This window comes from Epinephelus moara, chromosome 5 (assembly GCF_006386435.1).
Source record: "Epinephelus moara isolate mb chromosome 5, YSFRI_EMoa_1.0, whole genome shotgun sequence".
NCBI lineage: Eukaryota > Metazoa > Chordata > Actinopteri > Perciformes > Serranidae > Epinephelus > Epinephelus moara.
The window spans coordinates 15408896-15435525 of NC_065510.1; the positions used below are offsets into that span (position 1 = coordinate 15408896).

The 26630-nt window shown below is 40.6% G+C and overlaps 1 protein-coding gene and 1 long non-coding RNA gene across 3 annotated transcripts in view; one reads left to right on the top strand and one right to left on the bottom strand.

Annotated features, from left to right (window-relative positions):
* The window catches only part of sorcs3a (sortilin related VPS10 domain containing receptor 3a), a 315141-nt gene extending 303542 nt beyond the window's left edge, over nt 1-11599 (top strand). The window contains exons 24-28 of one of the 2 annotated variants that reach the window (XM_050045235.1): nt 52-151; nt 5619-5724; nt 6570-6734; nt 7600-7610; nt 11547-11599. In XM_050045235.1, coding sequence (XP_049901192.1) covers nt 52-151; nt 5619-5724; nt 6570-6734; nt 7600-7610; nt 11547-11599 — 435 coding nt within the window. Of the gene's footprint in view, nt 1-51; nt 152-5618; nt 5725-6569; nt 6735-7599; nt 7611-11540 lie in introns of both variants that reach the window. The other variant, XM_050045234.1, reaches the window with a different exon arrangement.
* LOC126390785 (uncharacterized) overlaps nt 1-26630 on the bottom strand; it is an 80137-nt gene that overhangs the window by 29382 nt on the left and 24125 nt on the right. Inside the window, exon 2 of the long non-coding RNA XR_007569992.1 lies at nt 22019-22087. This is a non-coding gene — a long non-coding RNA (uncharacterized LOC126390785). The remainder of the gene's footprint in view (nt 1-22018; nt 22088-26630) is intronic.

The window sequence follows — 26630 nt, forward strand, 5'->3', positions numbered from 1 at the left end:
GACTGCAGCTGCTCTTTATGTGTAAAACACCATGTTTTATGTGTCTAACAGGTATCTGATATAATTGTAAGTGCGCTGAATCAAAATTTGGTGGAGTTCGAGCTCAAGCCGGGAGTAAGGGTGATTGTGTACAACACACAGTTGACACTGGGTAAGAAACACTCACTCTCACTGCTTTCAATTCTTCCATTAAGTTATCAACCATAACTTTCACAGTTAATTTAATTATGCCCTATTATTTTCTATTTTTCTATTTTGAAGTGTCAAAAAATAGAAGGGTGGTAACCGTGTTTTGACAACAAGAACATTTCTTTGGTTCACCAATTAAAATTCCTGTCAGTCTGCCTCCTTTCCAGGCAAAAGAACACAGGGGAGTATGGGAGGGGTTTGATTTTAAGTGGAGCTCCTTGAGACGATCTTTTATGCCTGCCATCAAAAGCTGAACATCTGTTCTATTTCTTGTATCGCCATCCAACCACAAAATGAGTGTTACACTGAGTATAATTATGTTGATTATTTAGTCCTTGAGAAAGAACACTGTACAATTTAAGGGCAGAGACAGAATTCAGAATTGCTTAAAGAGTCAACAACACTGCTCAGTCCCCGGCTGCTGAAGATGGGAAGGTTGGTTGACATTCAGAAACCTCAGAAATGCACCCCTGCCAAAAAACAAATTGCTGTTATAAGTATCAAATCAATGCTGAAGTCATGGAGGCACATTGATTGTAAATAACATGGCTGGTCTGGAGAACTCGACTTTTTTATTGGTATTGGTAGTCCGTAACAACTTCTGTGTTCCACCACTGGACAGATAACACTTACATTGTATTCATTGCTTGGCTGGTTTCATTAGGCACACAGTCTCTGGAGGCACACAGCCATGAGTTGTCTGTAGCTCAAAGTGCTAGATATTAACAGCCTGGCATGTGCAGCGATGTGACGTTCTGTGGTGTGCTGCAATCTAATGACATTGGAGGTGTACCCAGCTGGATCCCTCTTTATATTTCACCTCCCAAGAAAAGGTCTAAAAAGCCTTCAAGCTGCTTGAGAAAGGTCAGCAGCACACGCGCCGCTGTCTCTGAGCTAAAGGGCTCGGGAGTAGCACAGAAACGTCGGGAAAGTGCAATGTGATTTTCCTGCAGTGATAGACATTAATGCACTCTTCAGGATAATGAGAGGAATTTAAGGTGGACGCCTTGTGAGCAAAACCATATGGTGTGATATTAACCATAGGGAGTGCTTGTTTGGTTGGGTTGGTATTAGAGGTAAATGTAAGTGCATTTAACCATTTTAAATCCACCTGAAATGGAAGAGTTACCTGCTGCTGTCACTTGCTTTGCCCAGCAATAGAAACAGCAATTTCACGCTACCAGAACTTATGACATTTGAAATATTAAGAATAAGAGCATCATTTCATATTGCATTAACATTGTCCTATACATATACAATGCTAATAATCAGTAGGGGAATGCATTTACTGGTGAATGAGTTTTATATCATGTCAGAAGCTGAGTTAATGTAAATGTGCAGTCAGGAAAATGAGAAAGATGAGAAACCAATGACAAAGAAAAGTTTTAAACACTATGCCCATTCTTCTGTTGAATGTATAAGCACTTATAGTATTTATATGTGTATACACGTATACCCTATGTGTATATAGTCCAGAATCAAGATTCCCCGCAGAGTTTTTGACCTCTAGTAGTGCCATGAAGCAATGTTTTCACACCCCCATTTTGGTTGTATTGTACTAACATGATACACGTTCCTGCTACCTTTTCTTCACTACTCTGCTAATCAACAGCATAGCAATGCACCTGCAAATATAGCGACGGAAAAGGCTGAAAGCTTGCAAACATGGATGTAAACAATGCAGGATTTAAAATATTAAAAGATTAGTTAAATATTTAGTATTTTAGTAATGGACGCCTCCACATTGGGAGCCACGTGCAGGCAACTCCAGCTCAGACTCTGAATCGTAGATGTGTTGTGGATATCGCTTACAGCTCCTCTAAGGATACACCAGTTGAGTTTCGGTGAGATATTTAAAGGTATGCTATGCAGGAATAGTCTGTTACTGTTTGTGAACGCAACAAGCTTGGCCCCTCCTCCCAACACTGCATGTGCATACACTGGAAGCAACTATTGTAGGAGCGTTGCATTTGTTGTAATGGAAAAGCTAATGCTTTAACAAACTACATTAACCCCTGGCACCTACCTGTTCAACAGAAAACAGGCCAATTCTGAGTTACTCTTGATCCCCATCCTCTCCTTCACATGCCACGTCTTTAACCGTCTGGAAAACGCGAGGTCGGGCACTGGGCACTACTTTTGTGCCTTTTTTTAGCCAGCTTTTAAGAGTGCAGCGACAGGTTGCATCTGAGGTTGCTAAGCAATCTTAACAAGTACTATATCATAGCCAAATCCTGAGTGCAGAGCTGATCTTCTTTCAGGCGCTGTTTATAAGTGTGTAGGCCTATCTTCCATGGGATGTAAAGCTCTGGGTAGCTCTGCACCAAATTGACCAACTTCTCCATATTTATCACAGACTGATATTTACGGAAGACGGGAAAGATATCTGACAGCTGTGATTGGGTGGTAGTCATTACATGATATGCGGTGCGCGCTGCTGCGTTCCAAAACTTGAACTCAGTTTATCTCAGGGGGCAGCCGTCCTAACCCAACACACAAATGCTGTGACAGCATCGCTCTGGTGTTTAAGTGCGCCTGCCGTGCATCTGCATTTAAAACAATGACTTTGAGGGCACAAAATACGCAGCATTTGTACAGCCCCTAAAGCTTTGTCCGTTTAGGGTCTCACGTCACTATATTTGTGGTTTTTTGTTTTGTTTTGAATGTTGTGTCAGTGATTTTCCTAGCTACCTTTTGGATTAGAGCTTAGATCGAGCCCAAAAAATCCAGGCCGACCCCACCCGAGCCCGTGCATGTTCTGTCCAAGCCCGGCCCTGCCCGTCCCTTTAACTGTAATTATGAGCCCGAGCCTGGTTTAAACCCGATATTTTTTTAAGGATACGAACGTGGACACTGAAGACTGACTATGGTCTTTCTTTCTATGGCAAGCATTTGTCATGTGCCTCCTAAGTGTCAAGGTCCCCGTCTTCTTGCTGTCATATACCAGCATCGTGCTGCACTTGGTACACTCGACGAAGCCGACACACACAATGTCACTGTCGACAACTCATGTGTGCGAGGATAGTGGTGGGAAATTATGGCCCAACCCGGTCCAGATCAGGTTCGGGCTCGGGCAGAGAATCTAAGCTCACTGTCTATGGTGCAACTTCACCTGCACTCATATTGGCTGGGAAATGTCCAGAACACAGCAAAACAAATCGAAGAAAATACAGGCAGGAGTCTCTGCAGATAAATACACCGCCACACAATTCTAATGGGTTATAAGTGATGACTAAGAGGGATTACTTTTGCGTAAGTCTATACATTGTTTTTTGTTTTTTAAGAAATCCTTGAAATCCACTTTGATGTGTGAATATATCAGAGGGGTGTAATACACAGGGCAACTAGTGGGTAAGCAAGGAAAGGTGGCTTTCATCTAACCTGGCTAGATCGCTTGCTTCAGAGGAAGTTATATTCAGGAAGAACAGGAGGGAGGAGTTTATGTTGAGAGTTACGGCTTGTGAAAAAAAAGGTTCTCTTTGGAGGGAGAGAGTGTATAGAGATCTCATAATGGCAAGAGCTCTGTCTGATTGGCCAGAGAGTTAACTGCATGACACATATCAGACAAAAACAGCACCTACAGAAAGAGTGTAATTTAATTCAGTGTTAGTATATTCCAAGTGCAAAATTGTGGTCTTTTGCAATGTGTTTACTTTACAAGTAAACATTGTGATTATAATTAAAAAAAAAAAAAAAAGAATAGGATATATTGTTCAGCCCAAGGTAGCATACAGGATTCTCTGGGGTCATAAATGCAGCAGATTGCACCTACATATCACCACTGGAGCCTTAGAGAAACATGAAAATTATTTTTGTCACTTGTGTAGTATGGTGGAGCTTTAGGTAATATTAACACTTTAAATTTCACACTGTGTTTCATCCATACACTGAAAGAATGATGAAGGCACAGCAAGCATAGTCTGCTTCACACTGCTGGTTACAGCTAACAGAACACACACATTAAAACATGCATTAGTCTATTGGTATTTATCACAGATAATAGGCAATCAACAAAATTAATTTCATTGTGATTCAGCCATAAATTAAATGATTCCCACCTATCCTTCATTGTTGGGCAATAATGTTGAGTGTGCAGTTGTCACGTCAAAAATAAACATATTAACTTTCAGATCTATACAACTGGCAATTTTCTGCCAGCAAGTCTCTCTTGCATTGTTTACAGCAACAGTGTTTTTTTGCTTTAATATTTTTTTATACACTCTTGATAGTTATCAATAATAACCACCTGTTTCTTTTTTTTTTTTTTTTAAGATTTTTTTATGGGCATTTTTTGCCTTTAAGTGATAGGATAGTGAAGTGTGAAAGGGGGAGAGAGAGAGGGAGAGACATGCAGCAAAGGGCCACAGGCTGGAGTCGAACCTGGGCCGCTGCGGCAACAGCCTTGTACATGGGGCGCCTGCTCTACCACTAAGCCACCGACGCCCCCACCTGTTTCTTTTGACTGAAGTATGTAGCACACAATCTATCCTTTTGTGCTGTAGGAGGATGATGTCAAACACCCCCTTTTATGGGAACGCGCACAGAGCCTGATGAAGAAGGGTTAACAAAGACAGTTGATAACCGCTGTTGTGATACCCGTAATATTTGATTAGGGTTTTAGGTTTTGTCATTTTATGTTTTAAATTGCTTTACTTAACGTGTTATAAAGTTAGGAAGTTTATTGTCTTTGGTCTTACCACATAGGATTAAATAACAATACAGGGCAATAATCAGAGCAAAGGGCAGGGACACAGTATCTTCCAAACGACATGATTTAAAAAGGCATTATACTGATATATGTAAATACACTAGATGTAGCCAAATGCTAAACTAGCTAAAATATATTACAAACATAATATGTACATATTATAACACATTAAGGTGGCAGGATGATACAGTGGTTAGCATTGTTACCTCACAGCAAGAGGGTTTGAACCCAGGGTGGGGGAGCCCTTCTGTGCGGAGTTTGCATGTTCTCCCTGTGTTAGCAAGGTTTTCTCAGGGTACTCCAGCTTCCTCCCACAGTCCAAAGACATGCAGGTTATCTGGTGACTCTAAATTGCCCGTAGGTGTGAATGTGAGTGTGAATGGTTGTCCGTCTCTGTGTATCAACACTGTGATAGTCTGGCGACCTGTCCAGGGTGTACCCCGCCTGTTGCCCAATGTCAGCTCCAGGCTCCAGCCCCCCCGCGACCCCTAACAGCATAAGTGGTTACAGAAAATGAATGAGTGACTATACAATTAGGACTTCCAACAACCTTACTTTACATAGGCCTACTTACTGCACTTATACCAGGGATGATGTGCATTACTTTACATCACAGTTACCCAAATGGCTACTCTTGGCAGGTTGGGGCAGAAGTTGAAACCAAACAAACAGAAAGGCAGATAAGTAATGATATTCCCTGTCCTCTCTCCCGCTCCCACAGCACCCTTGGTGGACTCCAACCCCAGACACAGCAGCTCGGCTATGCTGATGCTGCTATCAGTGGTGTTCCTGGGCCTAGCAGTGTTCCTCATCTACAAATTCAAGAGGTACACACATCTGTGATTACTTCCACCTGCTGCATATATCATATAGAACCCTAGTATATATCTATTACCATATTATCTATTATTGATGATACCAGATGAGCACAGTCTGGACCAATCAATCAGTCGTGTTTGGAAATTTGATTTGACAAGTCCCCCTAGAGGTTGTCTAGCGGGATTCCAATGCATGAGGCACATGTACCAATCAGTGATAAAATGCAGAGAAAACGACCATTAAATGGTTTAATATGCGGTTGCTGTGCCTCGGCTGTTATTTGCTGAATAAATTATTCATACTCAAAATTATTCTCTTGAAAACTCGGAGGGAAATGGAAAAGCTGTCATTAATTATGGATATGAATTTTTTCCCATTAGTCTAAAGAGGATGCATTTTTCAAGAAATCTCACAGTTGACAAAACAGAGCAATTAATAACCAAAATGAATAGTAATTGGAAATAAATTGGATAGTGACTAAATAAAGATGTATATTAGGTGTTATAAATGCAGATGGGAAAAGATACCAGTGTTACTGTAATTTGCCTATAGATTAGTTACTGAGGTATAATTATAGTCAGGACAACTTTGAAAGTTGGAATGCCCATAGCGCGAGTAAACAGAACTACTGTGTTTGAGGTTACAGAGAAGCGCTTGTCATCTTAAAGTAAGCAAATAAGGTAAAACTATTTTAGTTAGAGTTGTGAAAATAATGACTTACAACAAAAAAAGTTTTTGCTATCATTCAACGAAAGATTGTTTCATTTATTTTCCAGAAAAATGTTGCCACTTGATACTTTTCTAACATCATTTTGAGGCTCATTTGTCAATCTCTTCGTTTGGAAACCTTTAGAAAAATACCTTGGATCAACATATATGCTGAGGTGAACCAGGAGAAGGAGCAGGAGATGATTGGCTCAGTGGGCCCAGGCGACAGCACGCCTAAAATCACTCTGAGTGAGTTCTCCACATCCAAAGAACTCATGGAGAAGGAACTGGATGCCAGGGTCAAAAGTAAGTTTTGAGCTGTCGTATTCACATTAAATGATGTTTGGAATCAAAATGTTTCTTGCTGACATTACTGTTAACTAGGGATGTCAATGGTTAACCATAATTGCTGAGAATATTTTTGACCAATTACGCATGTCACAGCGGATGCATTTAACTGCACTACGCACCACTCAGATCAGGTGGGAGATAGACAGCCGGCTAGCCGCATTAACATGAGGAAACAGAGTGCCCACTGCCGACCGTGTGGTCTCAACTAGGTAGCTAATATCACCCTGGGTCGGTTGTGAGCCAACTAGTGGCGCTGCTTGTTTGACGATTACCATTAGTAACACTATCCTGACCCAACAGTGTTGTTGTGAACTTTTTGTGCTGGGGATGCACAATGATATCGGCATGTCATTGGTATTGGCTGATATTGGCTTTAAAATGAGAATCAGAATTGGCCGACGTTCCGATAATATTGGTGCGTCATTGGTATCAGCCAATATCGGCTTTAAAGTGAGCTATCACAATTGGCCAAAATGCTTCTTCTTATTTCGCACAACGATAGAGTATTACATACACTGAAAAGCATTGTATTTCATGTGTCCATCTGCTGGTGGGCCATCACAATAACAGTATACATGCTTAATATGATGTTAATTCCACTCCAGAAGAGACTTGATGATCACGAAAATTTGGAAGGACAAAAGTGGATTTATGGATATCAGTATTGGTTATCGGCTGAATAAGTTGTTTTAGATTGGCATATCGGATATCGGCAAAAATTTCAATATCGTGCATCCCTACTTTGTGCTCAGTTTTCAGTCTCGGCTCAGTTTTAAGCTGCAAACCCCCTTTAGCATCACTGCTAGCAACATTAGCAGTGTCAGCATGGCTACTGGTGCTAACATGGTTAACAATGCTAAAGGGGTTTTGCAGCTCAAAATGAAGCTGCTTACTCACCAGGGTGATGTGGGGATAGACTTGAGGGTGGGCACCATGTGTGCGCAGCAATGTTGTCCCGCCACCAGCACAGCGTTGCCAGTGGTTATTGTAAATGAGGTGCACCACTGGCTAACTTAGCTCCCACCTGACGTGGGCGGCCAATGCCAACGTTACCTAACCAGTGGAGACCAGAGGGTGGGCAGTCGGTGCTACATTTCCACATGTTAATGCAGCCAGCTGGCTGTCTGTCAGCAAAGCCAACAGAAAATAAAATCAAAGGCAAGACATTTACATCACAAAATATTAAAATGTCACTTCCTGTAAACGGATAGAGCTTTGGTTGAGGAGCAAAAGCTCACTGAGTCAATGGAGTGCAGGACCAAAAGGAAAAGCCTTGTATTTTAGGTTTTTTTGCATTTTTTATTAAAAAAAATAACTCAATTCAATAACAAAACAAACCAAAATTGACATCTCTACTGTTACCTGTAAAAACATTCCTCGAGAGGGATTTTGATGTCCTGATCTGAGAAAGGATGTGTTTCTCTGCTTTTGGAGATGGTTTGGAGTGAAAGTCAGCATGGCACCACACAGCATAAATGTGCAGATTCAACCCCCAGGCATACTTTAGCTATTGAATTTGAATTATTTTTAACCAGAGAATTGGCAACTTAATCTCCTTATAGCATTTTTAATTATTCAAAGAAAAGGAAAGCAGAGGGAGCTGCAGAGTAGAGACAGTCCTGGATGGGTTTTAACATAGTAAAGAATAGATTCCAGCAAGGCTTGCAGTACTGAGAACAATGAATAATTAATACAACCAACATGTTTAAGCATGCGGCCTCGGGATTCCAAAGGCCAGAGACAGCGCCGAGGCAGCAGCCTTAATCACTTAACTATTGGGTTACAATATGACTTACTTAAAAAGAATATTTCAGTCCAGCACGAAATAACAAAAAGCAAACTGCCTGAATACTGCATGCTCGCTTTGACCTTATATGATGCACAGAGTCTGTTTTGCAGCTTTACCAAGAGAAGGCAGTACAGGTCATCTGGCAAGTGCAGTTCCTGGATGATTTGACTCTTAGAAAGCTGAGTCTGACGTAGGTGTTAAAATTCAGAATAACTATAGAGAAATGAAACAAGTCTTACACAGTTGTGGACACCCCCAAGCACCAAGGCCATCAGTATTCCGCCTTATTTCCAGCTGAATTTTTTTTTTTTTTTTTTTTTTTTCTTTCAGCTCAACACCCATTGTTATTTTTTTGCATACAACCCATAATCATCCACAGAGTAGATTCAGTCAGTTATGAAATCACGTAGCAGCTCGGCTTGACGATGGTATAAGAGGTTGTTTTACATACTGAATAGGAAAATATAATAATAAATGCTGATTAGAGTGCTATATTAAGAAGCTAAAAATACATAAAATTACAATAATTCCGCAGTTTAAAAATACACTAGACAAACAGAATATAATAGAAGAAAATATGTAACTTGATTAACAAATGTGTTCCCACAAGCTTAAAGAAAAAAGGCAAGATTTAAAAATGGTAGCAGAAGAGGAAGATTTAATAGTGAGGGTTCTGACTGTTCCACAGTTTGGGAGTAACAGTAGTATATAGTAGGTACAGTTTTGAGTTTTTACCATTAGAAGTGCTATGGAACTTCAAATTTAGAGGATTTGCTGCTTTTCTTTACGTTCTTTAACAGCATACTGACTATCTTTGGGTTTTGGACTTCTAAAGACCAAATAATTAGTTGATAAATCAGGAAAATTATTTGATATTAAAATCAATACTTATTTGCATCCCTCAAAGGCATATGCTGCAATCCATTGCAAGTTGGAAGTTGATAATTTCGAGTCGGTATTCCTGACTTCTGATCTAAATGCGTATCCATGCATCTGGTCAGGAAAACACAAGCACCTGCAGCAGACTAATGTTTGTATGGCAAGTCTTTGTCAGAGCTTTACAAGCATCTAAAGTAGGGTTGGGTACTGAAAATCTATACGACCGGTACCTACCAGAGGTCATAGTGGTCGCAGTGCGGTTTCCGGTGCCTTTGTGCAGTCGAACAAGAGAAGGAGAACATATGTGTGCTGCTGACTTGAAAGCTGAGTCTGACGTAGGTGTTAAAATTCAGAATAACTATAGAGAAATGAAACAAGTCTTACACAGTTGTGGACACCCCCAAGCACCAAGGCCATCAGTATTCCGCCTTATTTCCAGCTGAATTTTTTTAAAGCTGACTTGACAGTGAGGCTATGGTGACCGGAGTAGAGAGTACATGTGGCAGTGCAGTGTGTGTACAGTTTAGGCTATTTGTCAGTGAAGAAATGCTACAACTCCTTAAGAAACAAGGCAAGTTCATGTCTCTTGCCTGCCATCTGCTTATTAAAGGGTGTTAGCCTCGAAGTTAGTATGCAAAGTTCGCCTTCTATTGGAACCTGACCAGGCTCAGTTACGGTAGACCAACTATTGTGATTATAGTGACAATTTCAGCTGCTACCAAACAGAAAATGGAGAAATGCCTGTCTCCCGAAATAGGAAGACAATTATTAATCCAACTCAAAATGTATTTTGTTGTTATTAGTCCAGTAACTGTTATTAGGTATAAAATTATTGTAGTTGGGTTAGTTTATGTAAATTTGTTAAAAGTGTTTTGTACTAAGTCCTATCTTTCCATCTACTTTAAACTGTCAGAGGTAATATATTATTAAATTTCATATTCAAATTTCCCTTTGCAATAAAAAAGCTGTTCCTTAATGTCCTTTATCGTAGTTTTGTGCTTTTTTTTTTCCTGTTAGTTTTTTAAGCATCAGTTCAGGCATCGTTTCGGCACGGGTATCAGAGAACACCCTGCGCCCACCGCTTATCTTCACTAATGCGCTGTGGTAATTGACCTAAACAGTGTGTAAAGTAAGACAACTGTCTTGCTCGTCTTTGCTTAATAAAATACCATTGAAAAACTGTGTAAACGGCTGCCAAGCAAAATAGTTTGAACTTCCACAGCCACCATGTTGCTGTGATTTCAAGTGTGTTTATATCTGCAAACTCGGGCTGGATGAATCTAACCAGAGTTTCCGACTTGAAACTCCGACTTTAATAACTGTTCCACTTTTCTGTGTCGAAAGTCTTTTTTTTTTTACGTTCCAAGTACAATGGATTGCGGCAATATTAAATTACTAAAGGGGTGCTGCAGTGATTTAGTGTTGCACTTACATAAAGTGAGGGGAGACATATTTTAAAAGGAATGATCATAATCAGTGCAGAAGAGGAAAGATATCCTCATTTTTAGTCCCTAATTTGGGTCCAGCTCCAGAATCACTGGACACTACATTTCCCATAACTCAAGACTGTCTTTTATTACAACCTGCCTAGTAAAAACCCACAACTTTCAAATTCAACACCCATACTTTGCTAGCAGGCGTTCTTACAACTTTGTGGTGTCCAAAACCAAGCCGAAATAACCCCAATGGCCTGTGATGACATCATATGTGTAAAATCAGTGTAGTTCCCCTTTAAACTGTACATTGGTTCTGTCCATTCATTTAAACTATTGAGCTGGAATTAACAGCTTCTGTCATGCCTATAAATAATACATATCAAAACAGAAATGTAGCCTATTCACTCTGTATTTCTCCATTCATCCTGCTAAAGGTATCATATTAAAAAGACAAATTTCATAATGGCTTACTTTCTAACTTCTTTGCAATTTAACAGCTTCAGAGCCTTTGATAAAACAACATTTCAGTAATTAACATGAGGTGTCAATGTCAGAGAAGTTATTTGTTTTACAGGCACTAAAGTGCCGACACAGACTACAGTACTAACTGTCTTTGTTCTTTGCTTGTTTTTCTTCTTGTGTTTCATCTGTTTCTGCTCAGGGGGAGTTGGAAATGCCTGCGAGAGCACAAGGGAGATTCCAAACTGTACTAGTGTGTAAAGCCGGAGAGCAACAGTTTATGTACAGAGCGAAGTATTACAGTGTCGGGGGTTCTCTTTTTCTGTTTTGTAATTCTCAACACAACTGATGTTAATAGTTTTCTAAGGGACCTCATTTATACAGACTTGCACGGACGCCTCGTTCAACAACATCCATGCAGCAAATGTCAATTTACTCAATGAGATCATTGTAATTACTGGCAAAACTTATTCAGTTTTGTGGATGTATAAGCTACATAATGACATTTGCAGAGTGAAATATCTTTCGTCAGAACCTATGAAGAGTTATGTAAATTTCCTAAGGAGTTTGCTTTGAAAATCATTTCTGCCTATATATAGACTATAATGTCTGAGTCTTCAATCAAACAGGGAATATTATTGAAATGTACAATATTATCATCTGTTCTGTTAAATGTATATATTATTACTTTCTACATGCTCGTAGTCTTGAGTACCATGGCGACGACGGATCTGACAACGATCTGTTTTTGAACGTGTGTTAAAAGTCAAACATTACTTAAAGAACTCAACTTTGTTTTGCTAAGGTCCTTGACTTGTGCATGTTCTTATTGAGGACACGATTTCTGTGTTGTAGATAAGCAAGTGTTGTAAATAGTTATTTTCTAATCAATCATCAAAAGAGCCCAACTGATTTTGCCCAGACTTCTGTTTTGCTCTCTCATTTTCTTCAGTTGCTGTCGGGCGATATGTATCTAGTAGAAAGGGTCTATCTGTTAATGCAGGTAGAACTTTAATGGCATATTATAGATTTAACTCCCCACCATTTCCCTGGAAATGGAATGAAAAGGATCAACATGATCATGATCAATATGTTTATATTTTCATGAAACATATAGGCATCAATAGAATTCAGACATTTTTACACAGATGACAGTTTTTAAACTATCTGAGCCAAACATTATTTGCCATCTTTTCATCACATTTTTCTACCAAGACAAGGCTATAATAGCTCTGATTTCGCCTCAGAACAAAAGCTGAATCAGTCACTACGGGTAGTATCAAACTGTAGCTACCAGAGATCAAATTCACAAAACTGACATGTTGGGAGAACCATGATGATATTTGTTCCAGGATACTAAATGTGTATATCCTCTAAAATACCAGTAGGCAAAGGGTTGGGTTCCGATAGCTGGATTCAGTTCTTGTTCTTCTTAAGGCCCAGATACACCAAACAGACTTCAAAGAACTAGCAGTGTTAAAAGCTTACTGCTGCGTTGCCTCATGTCTTCTCTGTCTTGGCCAAGATGTTGTGCTTAAACACACATAAAGGCTACGATCAACAGCCACCTAGCACGTACATTCTGTGCCTACATATAACTACAAATAACTCTTTATACAGTACCAGGAGGCCGAGGTAGTCTGTATTCGTCCCTCAAAAAGGGAATCCAAAAGACCAACAGAACAGATTCAAGACACTAGTTAGCCAGTTAGCACATCAACAACACAACCTGATGTTTAAAGAACAAAGCATATTTACTGTGCACTTCCAAACCATAACACAAAACAATACTTTAATCAATTCCGTTTCTCTGCTTGTGCCCTGAGCTGAACTGCCAGTCAGAGTGACTTCATTCACTGACAGGACTCCGCAATTTCTGACACTGACTCAGCATGCTGAATCATCAAAAATATAGCCAACAAGGGCCAAAGATGGCCAACGGTGCGGGACACACCCCAAACACTGGGGTGACAGGCGTTCACTAATGGCCAACCATTAACCACTGGCCGACTGTTGTCTTAGTGTGTCGGGCCCCTTACATTTAAGGTCTTTTAGTCTGTCTGTTAATCAATTGGTCCATTGAAAATATGGAAACATATTAACTACTGAATAGATTGCTATGAAACTGTGAATGGACATTCGTGGTGCTTAGAGTATGAACTGAAATGACCCTTGTGATTCTCTGACATATAATGTTTCGCCACCATGAGATTTACATAGTGGTTTTAATTGGAATGTGTCAGCAACTACTGGATGGGTTGTAATGAAATGATTCTGATATTTATGTTCCCCTCAAGATATGCTCTAAACCTTGATGATCTCTTCGCTTTTTACGTAGCACCAGTATCAGGTCAGAACTTCTATTCATCCAACTCTTTGATTTATGACCAAATACCTGCAAAACTAAAAACATTACAATCAGTCTCAGCTGTAGGCTAATTTGTGTTTAGTGCTAATTAGCAAATGTTAAGATGATAACAAGCTAAACTGAGATGGTAAACATGTAAACACTGAGCATGTTTGCATATTTTTCATTGGCTATTAGTTCAAAGCCCAGCTGTTGTAAGTACAGCCTCACAGAACTGCAGGAATGGCTGTAGACTCTTAGGGCCCTTTCACACCTACCTCATTTGGTCCGGACTTTCAGAATTTTCAGTTTCATCTAAACCAGAGTTAAAGGTGAGAAATCTCCCCTGGACTACAGTCAGGACTGAATAGCCAAACCTTAGTCTGACGAAAAGAGGTGGTCTCAGTCTGGATCAAAGGGAATCATGGTCATTTATATCTGAAAGCCATTTTTGGATGGTTTGGACTTTCGGACCAATTACAGGAAGTTCTTAGTAGCTTAGCTCCTTTAAGGCATAGCTCAGTGTAAAGAGAGAGAAAGAGAGATGGAAAGTAAATGTGCTCAGAGCAGAGAGGAAAATTATCAGTAAATTTGTCTCATGGTAGTAAATGTACAGTGAGGTTTCAGTTGGTCCACAAATAAAATCTGTGGCTCCTACGGCAAAGCGTGTCTACAATGTCAAGTAGGGAGTAGCAGGTTGCGTAGGTGATGATGTCAGGGTGTAGGTATGTGATGTATAGTTCTTGCGCTAGCATCATTGCAGTGTGAAACCACAACTAACCGGATCAAATGGTTCTGACTTTCAGGTGTGAAAAGGTCCTTGGTCTTGTTTTATCACCTTGCAAGAGTAATGTTCAAAACATTTGTGACATTAGCACACTTGACGTCTTTAGCTGGCTCTAGCCGATATTTATGTTTTATTTTCTCAGATAAAGACCTATTTATATAATAATGGTTCTGTGGTGTTGGCATTTCAAAACTGATACTTGCAGTGCACCATGGCAACCCAGTTGCCAGAAAAAATGTTCCCATTGAGCGTTTCTACAAATTACAGATATGGTCATTTGTACATTATTTTGTAGGTGATGCATTGAACGGTTCTCAGAAACGTTGTAGTGAAAGGTTCTGTTAAGGCACAAAAACCACTTGATTATGGTTAGGAAAAGGTCACATTGTAGCTTAACACACCCACATTTGGTGGCTGGGACGCCGCTGGGAAACGCTGCGATGTGTTGATTAAAGATTACTGGTTATATTGTTTGTTGGTCTGGAACAGTGGTCTGCAGCTTGGCAGGCGTCTTGCCAATGTGACATACCATCCACTACCCAGTCCACCTCCCAATGACAAGTCAGCTTTTATACTACGTCGCTTTAGAAACAATAATATGACACGAATGAAACGTGCAGATGTAACGTATTTGTTGTTTGCGGAAGTGTGCAATGCGAACATTTTCTTCTGGCTACTTCTTCTGGAGCATCAATTGACACACATCACTTGAGGTGCATCAGTAATGGCTTTCAATGTGTTTGGGCCTTGATACTCCCAGTTAAACATTCATGCATTCCTTATCAATATTAAAGCTTGTTAACTTAATAATCAGAACTTGGGACCTCCAGTAATTAGACCAAGTAGCTTGTAAAAAAGTAAAGTGTGCACATTAACTAGGTTACAACCAGTGCATCAAATACACTTAATCAACATTTCGTATCTTCAGCTGCTCATCTCATTTCCAAGTTGCTACAACATTAATCAGACGTCCGCTAAAATCGGCAGTGTTTCTGCCTTAAAGGGTGGTTACTGATTTGAACTGAATCTTTGAGTTTTAGTTATTAATTAATCCAGGTTTCTCACACATCTTTAAGGCTACACCTAATGCTATCAAAACCCAACTCTAAGAAGGATGATAGAATCTAGATATTTTAGAGGATATATCATTGCCCATGCTATATTGAACAGAGAATATCCAAAATTCTTTATGATCAGATGTATTACTTTACTATCATTTTGCTTATGCATGGATATAACAGTAACTTGGAATGAACCCCTTCAGTGCAGTGTTTCTCATTTGGTCCCTTGCTCAGGGTTTTGGGGTGTCTGCTCCATGCAGCTTAGGGGAGTATTTTATATTTGACGGCTAAAATAGTCTCACAAGCCTTTTCGTTCATTTGAAGAAAAAAAACAACAGAATATTGTCTATAAATATTGAGAGTGGAGCAGTTTGCGTTCATTTAAACATCACACAGTGTACGAACAGAGCAGACACAGTGCAACCGGGCTGGGTTGATGTAATTAATCCACTCTCCCTGGTGCCATCAGGCTCATTTTACAACCCAACACTTGACTCATTGCTTTGTGTTTAGTTTGAAATGAGGGAGTGGCGTCCTCCCAGCATGCAACTCTCCACTAGCACTGTGTTATCTGGGCCTACAAAAGCGAACTGAGTGGCCTCGGGTTGACTCCCGTAGGCTTCCTGGTATCCAACATGACAATAATCAGAGAAAGCTGGACAGCTGAGCAGAGGACACCCCATGCAGAGCTTTCCCACAATGCTCAACTCAAATAAACAGCACTTGCAGGAGAAGCGAGGGGCAGGGGAACACTGTACAAAGCTATAAGCTGTCACATCACATATGCATTACCTCGAACAAAGCGTTCTCATCTCAAACCAAACAGCCAAGCCAAGTCTTGTTACTGCAGACAGAAAACACACTGAACAAACATTGTTTTGTAGCTTTGTTGTATTCAACACATGTCATAAGCAAAGGGTTGTTTGCTTGGCTGGATTTACTTCAGTTGGGGGCTTTGATGGTGTCACAATGCCGTAGTTGTTCTGAGTCTTATTAGCAAAACAGGATTAGGAGAAACAGAAAAAGAACTATCAGAAAGTTTGTGCTGAGCACAACTAAAACCATACTTTTAGTGTATTTCTTTTCTTTTTTTCCTCTTGGACCCTTTGAGATTGTAAAGAATGTATGATGAATACACTTGTTCATAGCCAGGCCATAATACTTTGTAGCAGCTGTTGGTGTGTAAGAACTTGGTACTCTTTAAAAGTCTGTAAAGAAAAAAAAAGAATAGCTACTGACAATGTCGTGCTTTATAGACCCTTCTACAGTTTGTAAACAATCATGACGTACATAAGTCTGAACACGCAATATGGCAACAGAAGTATGGCTGGGTGCAATGTCTTGTGAAGCTATGCACCAAGGATCACAAATGCTACCTAAACAAATTGACATTGACAGATGGTGACCAACTTCCAGATCTGTGTGCTGTTAGTGAGTGGATACCAGACATAAGCAAGAGGCCCAATACTCAGTGGCAGAATACATGCTAGAATTTGATAGAAAAACCTAGCATGTACACCAGCGAGGAATTACCAGCATACAAGTTAATAGATGCTTACAACAGTGTTATCTTTGGTAATGTAAATAATGTCAAATACCAAGATATAGAATCAGAGTTGTGTATCTAAAAGCCCAGCAAACCAAACCGACAAACAAGAACTAGTGGCGACAAAGGCCAACTACTGCAGAACCTCGCATAGCCTTTGTCTCTGCCACAAAGTTGCACTGAACACACCACAAAGTCTACAGCCAACAGCCAACTAGCATGTACGTTTTGCGCCTGCATGAGAGGAAATAACACTCCACACTAGTTGTGTTCTGTCATTCAAAAAGGGAAACCGGAAGACCAACAGGTAGGAATCAAGACGCTAGTTAGCCAGTTAGCACAATACAACCCAGTACTGAAAGGACAAAGGATATTTACCGTGCACTAGCAAACAATAACTCAAGCAATTACCAAACGTTTCTGCCAAAGTGCTCAATGGCTAAAAATACAATCTTTACTTTTATGATAAGTTTGTTTCAATCTCACAACCTCTTGACTTTAGCCGTTTCCTCACTTCCGTTTCTCTTTGTGTGAACTGAGCTGAACCGCTGATCAGAATTTCATTCACCAATGAGCTCTGCCATCTCTGACACCAACAACGCGGCGATGCTAGCATAGTTCAGTTGTTATGCTAACATACATTCTGCTTCTGTTTTAGTGTAACGCGAGAATTTTTGATCATGTCCGCAGTCCAGTGGTGGCAAACTCATTCAATAGCTTGCAGCCATGGACGCTGCCTTTGTTTGGGTTTAACAAGTGATCATGTTAACTGATGTGTTGCAGAATAAAGAGACGCAAAGCACAGGACTGAACGTTTGAGGGTCTACTCATGATTTGTACATCATGACAATTTATATTGTCTGACAAACAAGCAGTCTCAGTTGACATTCCTACAAGCTTTCCAATATACATTAAAATGTGTTTCCTGTCACTTAAGCTGCTGTTTCCTGTTACTGATAATCAGTTCTGGGAACAGTTGCCTCTCTTCACCTACCCAAATTTGGCTAGAGTGATCAGAGTGATGAAGTCATGTCAGGTCATTTACACTTTAAGTTATCGTAGTAATTTACGTAAATGGTTGGCAAAGATAATTAACACAGATGTAAAATTGACTGTAGTAAAATGAAAGGCTACATGTAAGGGCCATCATTACAAGCACCCATAATGCATTCGGCTAAGTCACTAGTAAGAACGGTCACTTGTTAAACGAAACAGGGTTGTTCTGATGGTCATGATCCTGTCAGAACTCTGTAGAACTTGAGTCCGCTGTTGGAATATCAATTCTGACAACCAAACACACAACAGTCAGACATTTTAATGCTGGTAGCAGCTTTAATTCATTGTTTAAGACGTGCCAACTCATCTAGTTGGCTGGGACAAAACACCACTTCTGTTGCCAACATGCGTGCGCATATTTTTGATGACGTCAGCTGATAAAGGGTCTACATCTGCACAGACATATTTCAACTGTCACCAGTAAAAGAAACTCATACACTTTGGGACGTTTCTCCATTGTTCATTCAGTCACCACTTTGATCACTGGAAATTGCTGTCTCATCTGATATCTTAAATGCCACATTATACTGTAAGATCCAGATCCAGGGGATATCCATAATTGAAAAATGAAAGAGAATCTTGCTTTCATGATATTTCAGAAGGCATAAGCATTGTAATGTTCTTCAGTGCACAAAAATCTACAATGCATGCATCATCAGTAATGTTCTGTTTCATCCTTATTTCGATATTTCTACGGTAAAGAAACTGTCATTTTGAAATTGTTTCAAATAAATGTATTTTTGTACATCAACGCATTTGTTTTCTGGGAGATGGAATTTATGTGAACTGAAGGGTGCTAATTAGATGATGTTGACTGCAAATTATACTGCCTGCCTGATGACTCAAAGTACCAGTACCTATCTACAGTATAAGCACACAGAGGATAGCAAACTGCCAGCACTGTCCCTGTCTTCCTGATCCTCGTCCACTCATAGACTATATGGTGTGACCAAAACACTTCGCTATGCAGCTCTCACACATATACAGTGACAGCATCTATTGTCATTACAGAAACAAGCGTTAATGTCTAATACTAATGACGATTCCTGGGTAAACAGCTTGGGTACGTATCCTACTATAGTGTATGTACATATATACACTTGTTTGCTGTTTAAAAGACAAAAAATCATATGCAAATTAATTTGCTAATATTTGTTACACGAAGGTGAACACATCCATTCCTAATGTATTTTGCATTTTGCAGTTTGGGTCTTATTTGAGTTAATTACTAAGATCTGGGAATATGGTGACACTGCTGAAAATAATTCAGAAGGAGCAGGAAACACAAGTAGCATAATCAACTATTAATTTGATTACTCTAACTTATTGTAAGAACAAGCAAAGGCAAACAGCAAAGTTGTTCCCCAAACAATTTTACCATAGTTGATCATGCACACAGTTTTCGAGATGGGGAATTATTAGGGTTGGGTACCAAAACCTAGTTCCTTCACTACAGGTACCTATTCCATTGAATCATAACGCAGACTTCGGTGCTTCATTTTGGTGCCAGATTGTGTGTGTGGTGAGTGTGTCATCAGACCCAAGCCTAGCTCCCGTGTCTTGCTGATTAAAATTAAAGGACTTAGCCCCGGAGTTAGTGAGCAAAGTTAGCAAGCGAAGCTAGCCTCCCATTGAAACCTCACCAGGCTCATTTAAGGTGGCCTGTATAGATGGACCAGCTATTCTCATTGCAGTGACAATCTCAGCAGCTCCTAAACAAATAATGGAGATGTCTGGCTGTTGACTTTCTACAAGTTAGAAGGACCATTCTTGATCCCAACGCAATGCAATACCCTATCCTAATTATCACCAACATGTTCTGTGCTATCACTTCTTGTTATACCTCAGAATGAAGTGGTTCAGATAAACTGGCTAAATTATTAACTTGTTTACAGCCTGTCTGATCATCTGCTGTTTCTTTCACTGTTGCTGTGTTCCCATAGATTTGGTGGGTACAATCAGTGGCGTAATGGGGGGTATATGCAGGTATGCAGAGTCTACCCACCTTTTTTTCTTACAGCATTCCCAACTATCAGCCAAAAAGGCATAAAGAAAAGTGTACCCACGTCCTCCTCAGTAACCTACTTATCTACTTAGTAGTACACCCACCTCACCAACTACCACTACACCACTGGGTACAATGTTATAACTGATAGAACCATTGGCCAAAACCAGTGCTTAATTTGAGCCAGAACATACTGAAACGCATACCAGGATCTTTTCAGAAAAGGCCCTGGTGCGTTCCTGAACTAATTTGCATGGGTCTAGAGCTTTTCACATCTAAAAACTACATACAGTATTGGCTGATGTCACTAGTGTTGCAGGGTGGAGGACCGTAGTACTACGGTGTCTCACGTACCACTACTGTGGATTACTGGGAGTCCAATCGCAAGAGGGTGAGTGTCCATGCGCCATCCAATAACGGCGCGCGCTGGCCACCTGGCACTCAATATGCTGCTGTAGTAGTTTGTTTTCCAGACATGTGAGTATCTTTGAGCAGTGAAAGTTATTGTTTATTTCTTTTTACTTGTCGGCAGTGATTTGTTTTCCACAGAGCTCTACGTGCGAGCATTTTACTTGCATTTGCGACTAAAAATAGTTTTCTGCCAGCAAAATAAATCATTCAGCACGCTGTGCGAGTACAGATTTCAACCAGCAGCAGAAACCAAAGGCGAATCCTGCCGGTTGTGGGTTGAACGGGGGTCACAGACAGGAATAAGGCGGTCAAATAGCCTACAGCGACTCCGCGGCGCAAGATAACGGCTTACTGGCGACAGAGAAGTCCGACTCCAGGTCCAGTAGCCTAATTTCTGTAATTGTAATTTCATTATTCTTTGTGTATTCTTTGTGTTTTCAAATACACAGATGTCTAGACCTCTTAACCTCCCACCTAGATACAAAATCCTGCAGGATACGCCAGGTGTGAAACACACCCTAGGGGGTCGGAGACAATACTTGCAGCGGACGAAAGAGTGTTAAAACAATGGGTAGGGGCGCCGCTCCCTGCCGCAGACAGAAGGGTGTGAAACACACCGTAAGAGACGGTCCTAAGGTATAAATCTTTAAGCTTTCCCCGTGCTCAGGGTCTTTCTTCATTCTGACCGCTCGTGTGCTGATTGACCTTTTCTTTGCCAAGAAAATAAAAACCTTGTTGGCCGGCAGAAGTCTCTATTTCATTATTCACCAGCAGCAGAGAATTTTCACAACATTTCCTCTTTCGTTGGTGTCATGACTGCCCAGTAGTACCTGGACAACCGAGCCGTGGCGGCACACAGGTATGTGGCATGTCAGAGGAGAAACGAGCCGTTCACATTTCTCTCTGTGGCAGGTAACGGTCCACAAACCTCACCACACTTTAGGGACTGTTCTTTACTTATGAAGGGACTGTTCTTTACTTGTCAGGGGAGGAGGGTGGCTGGTTGATTTTTATTTTATTTATTTATTTTATTTCAATCCCCCCTATGTTAATCACTTACTGATGCTGTTTTTGAAGTATGAATAAGTCAATAAGTAATTTATTCCATTGAAATATCATTGATGTATTATAGAAAAGTGATTTATCTTTTTATAAATGACAAAAGGCACATCTGCCTCATTTTTGCTGTGGTATAGTGATACTACTCAGAACCATGATATTTTCACTGGTATCGTACCGTGGGTCCCAATTTTGGTACCGTGACAACACTAGATGTCACAACCATTCCATTCAGAGTTGCGCAGTGAGGCGGCTTGGGTGCCGCTTAAAAAAGGTGTTCCCCCACTTTTGGGAGTGGGGGAACACTGCTCTCTCAGAGGTTCAAAGTGTTCCCCAACTTCTAATTTTACAAATTAAGCACTGGCCAAAACTACAACAATAAGACACAGGATATAAATTACGACTTACCTTTAAACTGCAACACCCAGAGACTTCATCGTCTTTGACACGTCTGCGTTACGATGAACTCTCAAAGCACTAACATACGGAGAGAGAGAGAGAAAAAAGGATGGAGATTGAAAATGAGGGAGAGATTTTTTTTTTTCACTCAAGAACTGTGTGACCCTCATACAGTCCACAACTTGGAGATGGGATTTTCCTTCCACATGCTTGTCCATCAAATGTGTGTCATGTTGTTTTCAGGACTCATGAGTGGGAAGGTAAGTTCCTTTGATGGTACAGTGCATTATGGGTAAACAGACAACAATTTATTAAAACGTAAGTGTTAAAAATAATACTGGCTGCCTCTGAGAAATATGGGTCTTTTCCAAATTCTCTTGAGAGATGATATGCTGATATTCATAATCTTTTAAGTTGCCATGGTGAGCCTTTCAGGAAACAGCTACCTATTTACCTGTTACTAATCCCTGGCAACAAAACCAATCAACTCCACAGTAAATCAAATTCTTTTTCAGAAGTTGCTGAATCCTCATCAGTACATGTAAGTATGTGGCTTCATGTGGAGCACTGATAAACGAGTACAGAAACTCAAGGAATGTAAAATGACCAGGACTGTTTTAACTTTGGCAAAAATCTGGGCCCCAGTCTCCACTAGAAAGGAGCAAGTAACAAAATGGTTTTTTAAAGAGCCTTTATAGATTGACTATAAATGTATCCTGAGTTGCAGTATTTCATTACACTGTGATGCTTTGCTGCCATGTGCTGATCGCTGCACTTGAAAGGTTCAGGGTCAAGTGTAGACACGATTGGTCCCGCCTACATGTGATGGCTTTGACCTTGTAGACCACGTAGACTGAGGCATGATATGACTTGGGGCAATGGAGCAATTACAGTGATTATTGATTGGGGCTCTAATTATCACTGACCCTGACAAGCAAAATCTTTGATTTGATGGCTCCTACACGAGAATGCTGCATGCAAATGTCCATTCAGCTGAGAGCAGAGTGATTGGAAGCGAGATGTGTGTTGTGCTCAATGAAAGACTTTCCTCAGGAGAGAGGACAGCATTGTCATCTCAGATCCACCATCCTCTGTTCTCCCTGCTTACACCCCCCCACCCCTGTGGGATTACTTCCACAAGAGTATGAAAATACCCACGTCACATCATAAAAGCCTCCCTCAATTACAGTTTATTTCACTTTTTTTCTGTTTTTCTCTGGCTGTGGCAGATGAGACTTGGACATGAAATGGAATTATTGGAGTTATCAATGCAAGATAGCAAAGCTGGCACAAACAAAAGCCATTTGTCTTTATTCACCAGGGAAGTCTGAGAGCAGCCTCATTATACTGTGGCTCGAATTAATCTCGGCCCCCTGTCTCTCCCTTTCACCTTGGGAGCCTGATACAATGTATTACAGGGCTCTTAGAATCCTGAACACATACTCTAACCCTTGGTGCAGGTTACTGATAGACTTGCATGTCAGGTGGAGGACAGAGGCACGGAACGCGCCAATGCAAGCTAAACGTGGAAAATAACAGGTAAAGTTTGGGTTCCACTGTCTCAGTATTACAGTTTCTGCACAGCTTGATCTTGTATTACATTTTTTAAAGAATGGTCGACAGGAAGTCAGATCACGGCAATAGATTTACACATTTCTATTTTCAGCTGCACAAGCTGACTTTGGAAACAGTATGGATATGCTTTGATTTGAACCCTGAATGCTTTGTGACATAGATTTTATGATAGTGGGTGTTTCTCCATCTGTGGCTCACTATGACATATGTTACTAACATGAGGAATCAATGATAAGGTAGGATTAAAGGCAAAGCTACCAAACACCATTGACATGTGGATGAATTAGAATTAATGATGGTGAGTGAGTACAACCTACTTCTTGACTGAGATGCCACCCATCCACACCCTTTATTTGCATCACTGAAGCCACCATTTCTTCTCATGGTGCTACCAACCTCCTCCACTTTCCCCACTCACAATGCCACTGATCACATCACACCCACCCTAGCACTTCAAGCTACCAGAACAAGTGTTTATGACATGTAATCAATCTTGTCAAAATGCCAAGGTTTTACATGTTTTTAAGTGACTAGTTCAACATTATCAATAGTTGGAAATATGGTTAGTGGTGTTTGGCCAGCAGTAGTTTTGTGCAACCGCCGGTGGTTGCCTGGCAACAGCAAAGAAAGAGTCTGGACCAGTGACATAGTCAAGACTACCTAAACCGAGACCAAGGGTGCCTTAACGCTTAACCTGTTCTAACCCGTTTGGATCCATTCAGAGAAACTCAGATCCATTTGCATGGATAGTACGGCTCGTTTTGACTGGTCTGAAAGCTGTCAGTCAAACCCTGATGTGGACCAAACAATCGAACCAAGATCACGCAAAAAGGTAGGTCTTGGACAACTTCCTAAGGGACTCTGGTGCGGTTCGTTTGTGGTGTGAAAGACAGCAAACCAACCACAGGATTTAATGATAGCAAATATGTGATTTTAGCAGGATTTCAACAGGTAAACCAATTATAAATCCATCTGCTGATCATTACAACTGTCCACGATTTCATATTTGATCCTGTTAAAGGCCCCATATATTCCATAACCTATTTATGCTGATGTATACATGTAACCATGGTAACACAAATGCACATCTGTGAGGGTATTTTGCCTGATTGAAAAGCTGTTAGCACTGCCGTCATTGTATCCGACTCCATGTACTTTGTCTGCTCATTAGGTCGATCAAAAGGTGTGTGACAGTGATTCCACAGTATAAAGCCACGAACTATTACAGTACTATGACAAGACACCTTCTTTTCATCCTGTCTCTATGTTAATCATTATTCATAACATGCAATTTATTCATAGTCTAACAATAGCCTACTAATAATGCTTACAATCAGTTATTTCTCTATGAGAAATCAGAAATATAAAACACTTGAGAAACATTAAAGTGCTGCTGCATAAACCTCTGTCAGTCGCCACAGTTTGATTTCCCCATATGAGTCCTAATGATGCAGGATGAGAAACTCAAACACTATCCAATCAACAAGTCACCTGTCTATCGGTGAAACTTCCAGTTTGCCCCTTTTGGTTCATTTGCAAAAAGCCAGTGTGAACAGGAATCCAAACAAAACTAAAACACAACAATGTACTATTTTTCCCTCTGGCGTCGACCAAATGAACTGAACTACAGGTGTGAAAGCACCTCAAGTCATGACCTAGACCAGAGTGTATCGAGACTGAGGTAAGACATTGGGGGGTCAAGACTGAGTCAAGACCAACACCAGACCAGTGTGAGTCTCACACAGCAGGACATACATAATACTGTATCTATAAGTGTACCATAAGGTGAATTTTATGTGTGGGAATTTTCCTTTGTTTTCTTTGAGCAAACAAATCCAAACACTAAGGAGCATAAATCAGCTTACTGTACCCATTTTTATTCAACTCTCCTTTTTTTGCAGAGGTAATTTACTGTAGTACTGCCCCTGCAGTTGTGGTCATGCCCGGGCATGAAATAGAAATCCAATAGAGTCCTCTTTGTCTGAGACCAAGACAAGATCTAGTAAAAAGTCAATAAAAAGTGGTGCCGAGACTGATCTTGAGACCAAGGCCAATCTCAAGTACTACAACACTGGTCCAAAGCCATAGACCATAGCACTGTTTGACAGAATGCTGTTTCCCCCTGCTTCCAGTCTGTGTGCTGAGCTAGGCCACCCAGCTGCTTGCTGTATCAGTGATATTAATCAACTCACCTAAAACTCTGCCAGCAAGCAAATAAGTGAATTTTCCAAAATGTTTTGCTTTCAAGTTGGTTATATTTTACAGTGGTGCAAGAAGCTGGTTGGCTGATTACACACTGTTACATTTACAGGTACAGTGTATCCTTTTACAACAGCTTGTATGATAACTAATGAATTAGTGCCCCAGGAATGGCGCTGTCATGTTATTTACTTAAAGAGGCAACAGATAGCATCTTTTTCTAAATATATCATTATGAAAATAATGTGGGTTGCACAGGGTAGTGGCCACAGTAAAATCAGACTATCAGCGTTTACACAGGTTACTTAGTGGCTTTGCAATCTTTGCAATAAGCTTCTGCCACCGGTGCCGAAATGTCATGGAAAAAATCTGCTTTATGGCAGGAAATGCGTCATGAATTGCGAAATTGGTCGGTCAGCCAATCAGGGACTGGAGCTGGTCCTTATGAGTAAGTTGGGCATGAGATAGTTGAGTCACAAGCACAATGGCAGACGGACAAAGTTTGGAGGTAAGTGAAAAACGGCCTAGCAAAAGAAAACGAGAGCAGAAGAAGAAGAGCAAAAGGAGAGTGATAAAAGAAGAGGAAAAACAAGAGTAAACCTCAGTCAGGCGTTCAAGAGATGGAGGGAGCTCCGTGACCAAAGAGGCTTCAACACCGGTGTCCAACTAGCTTTCTTTCTAATGGATCAGTAAGTAACACGGCTAAATGTTAGCTAGACCAGAGAGGACTGTACTGTACTGGCTGCTAGTTCATTCCTAGCTGGCATCGCAAATCGCCGCAACCAGGGACCGGGTAGCAAGTGTTGGTCGGCTGACATCCTCGTTGCCATTCTACGGCTGCCCTCGG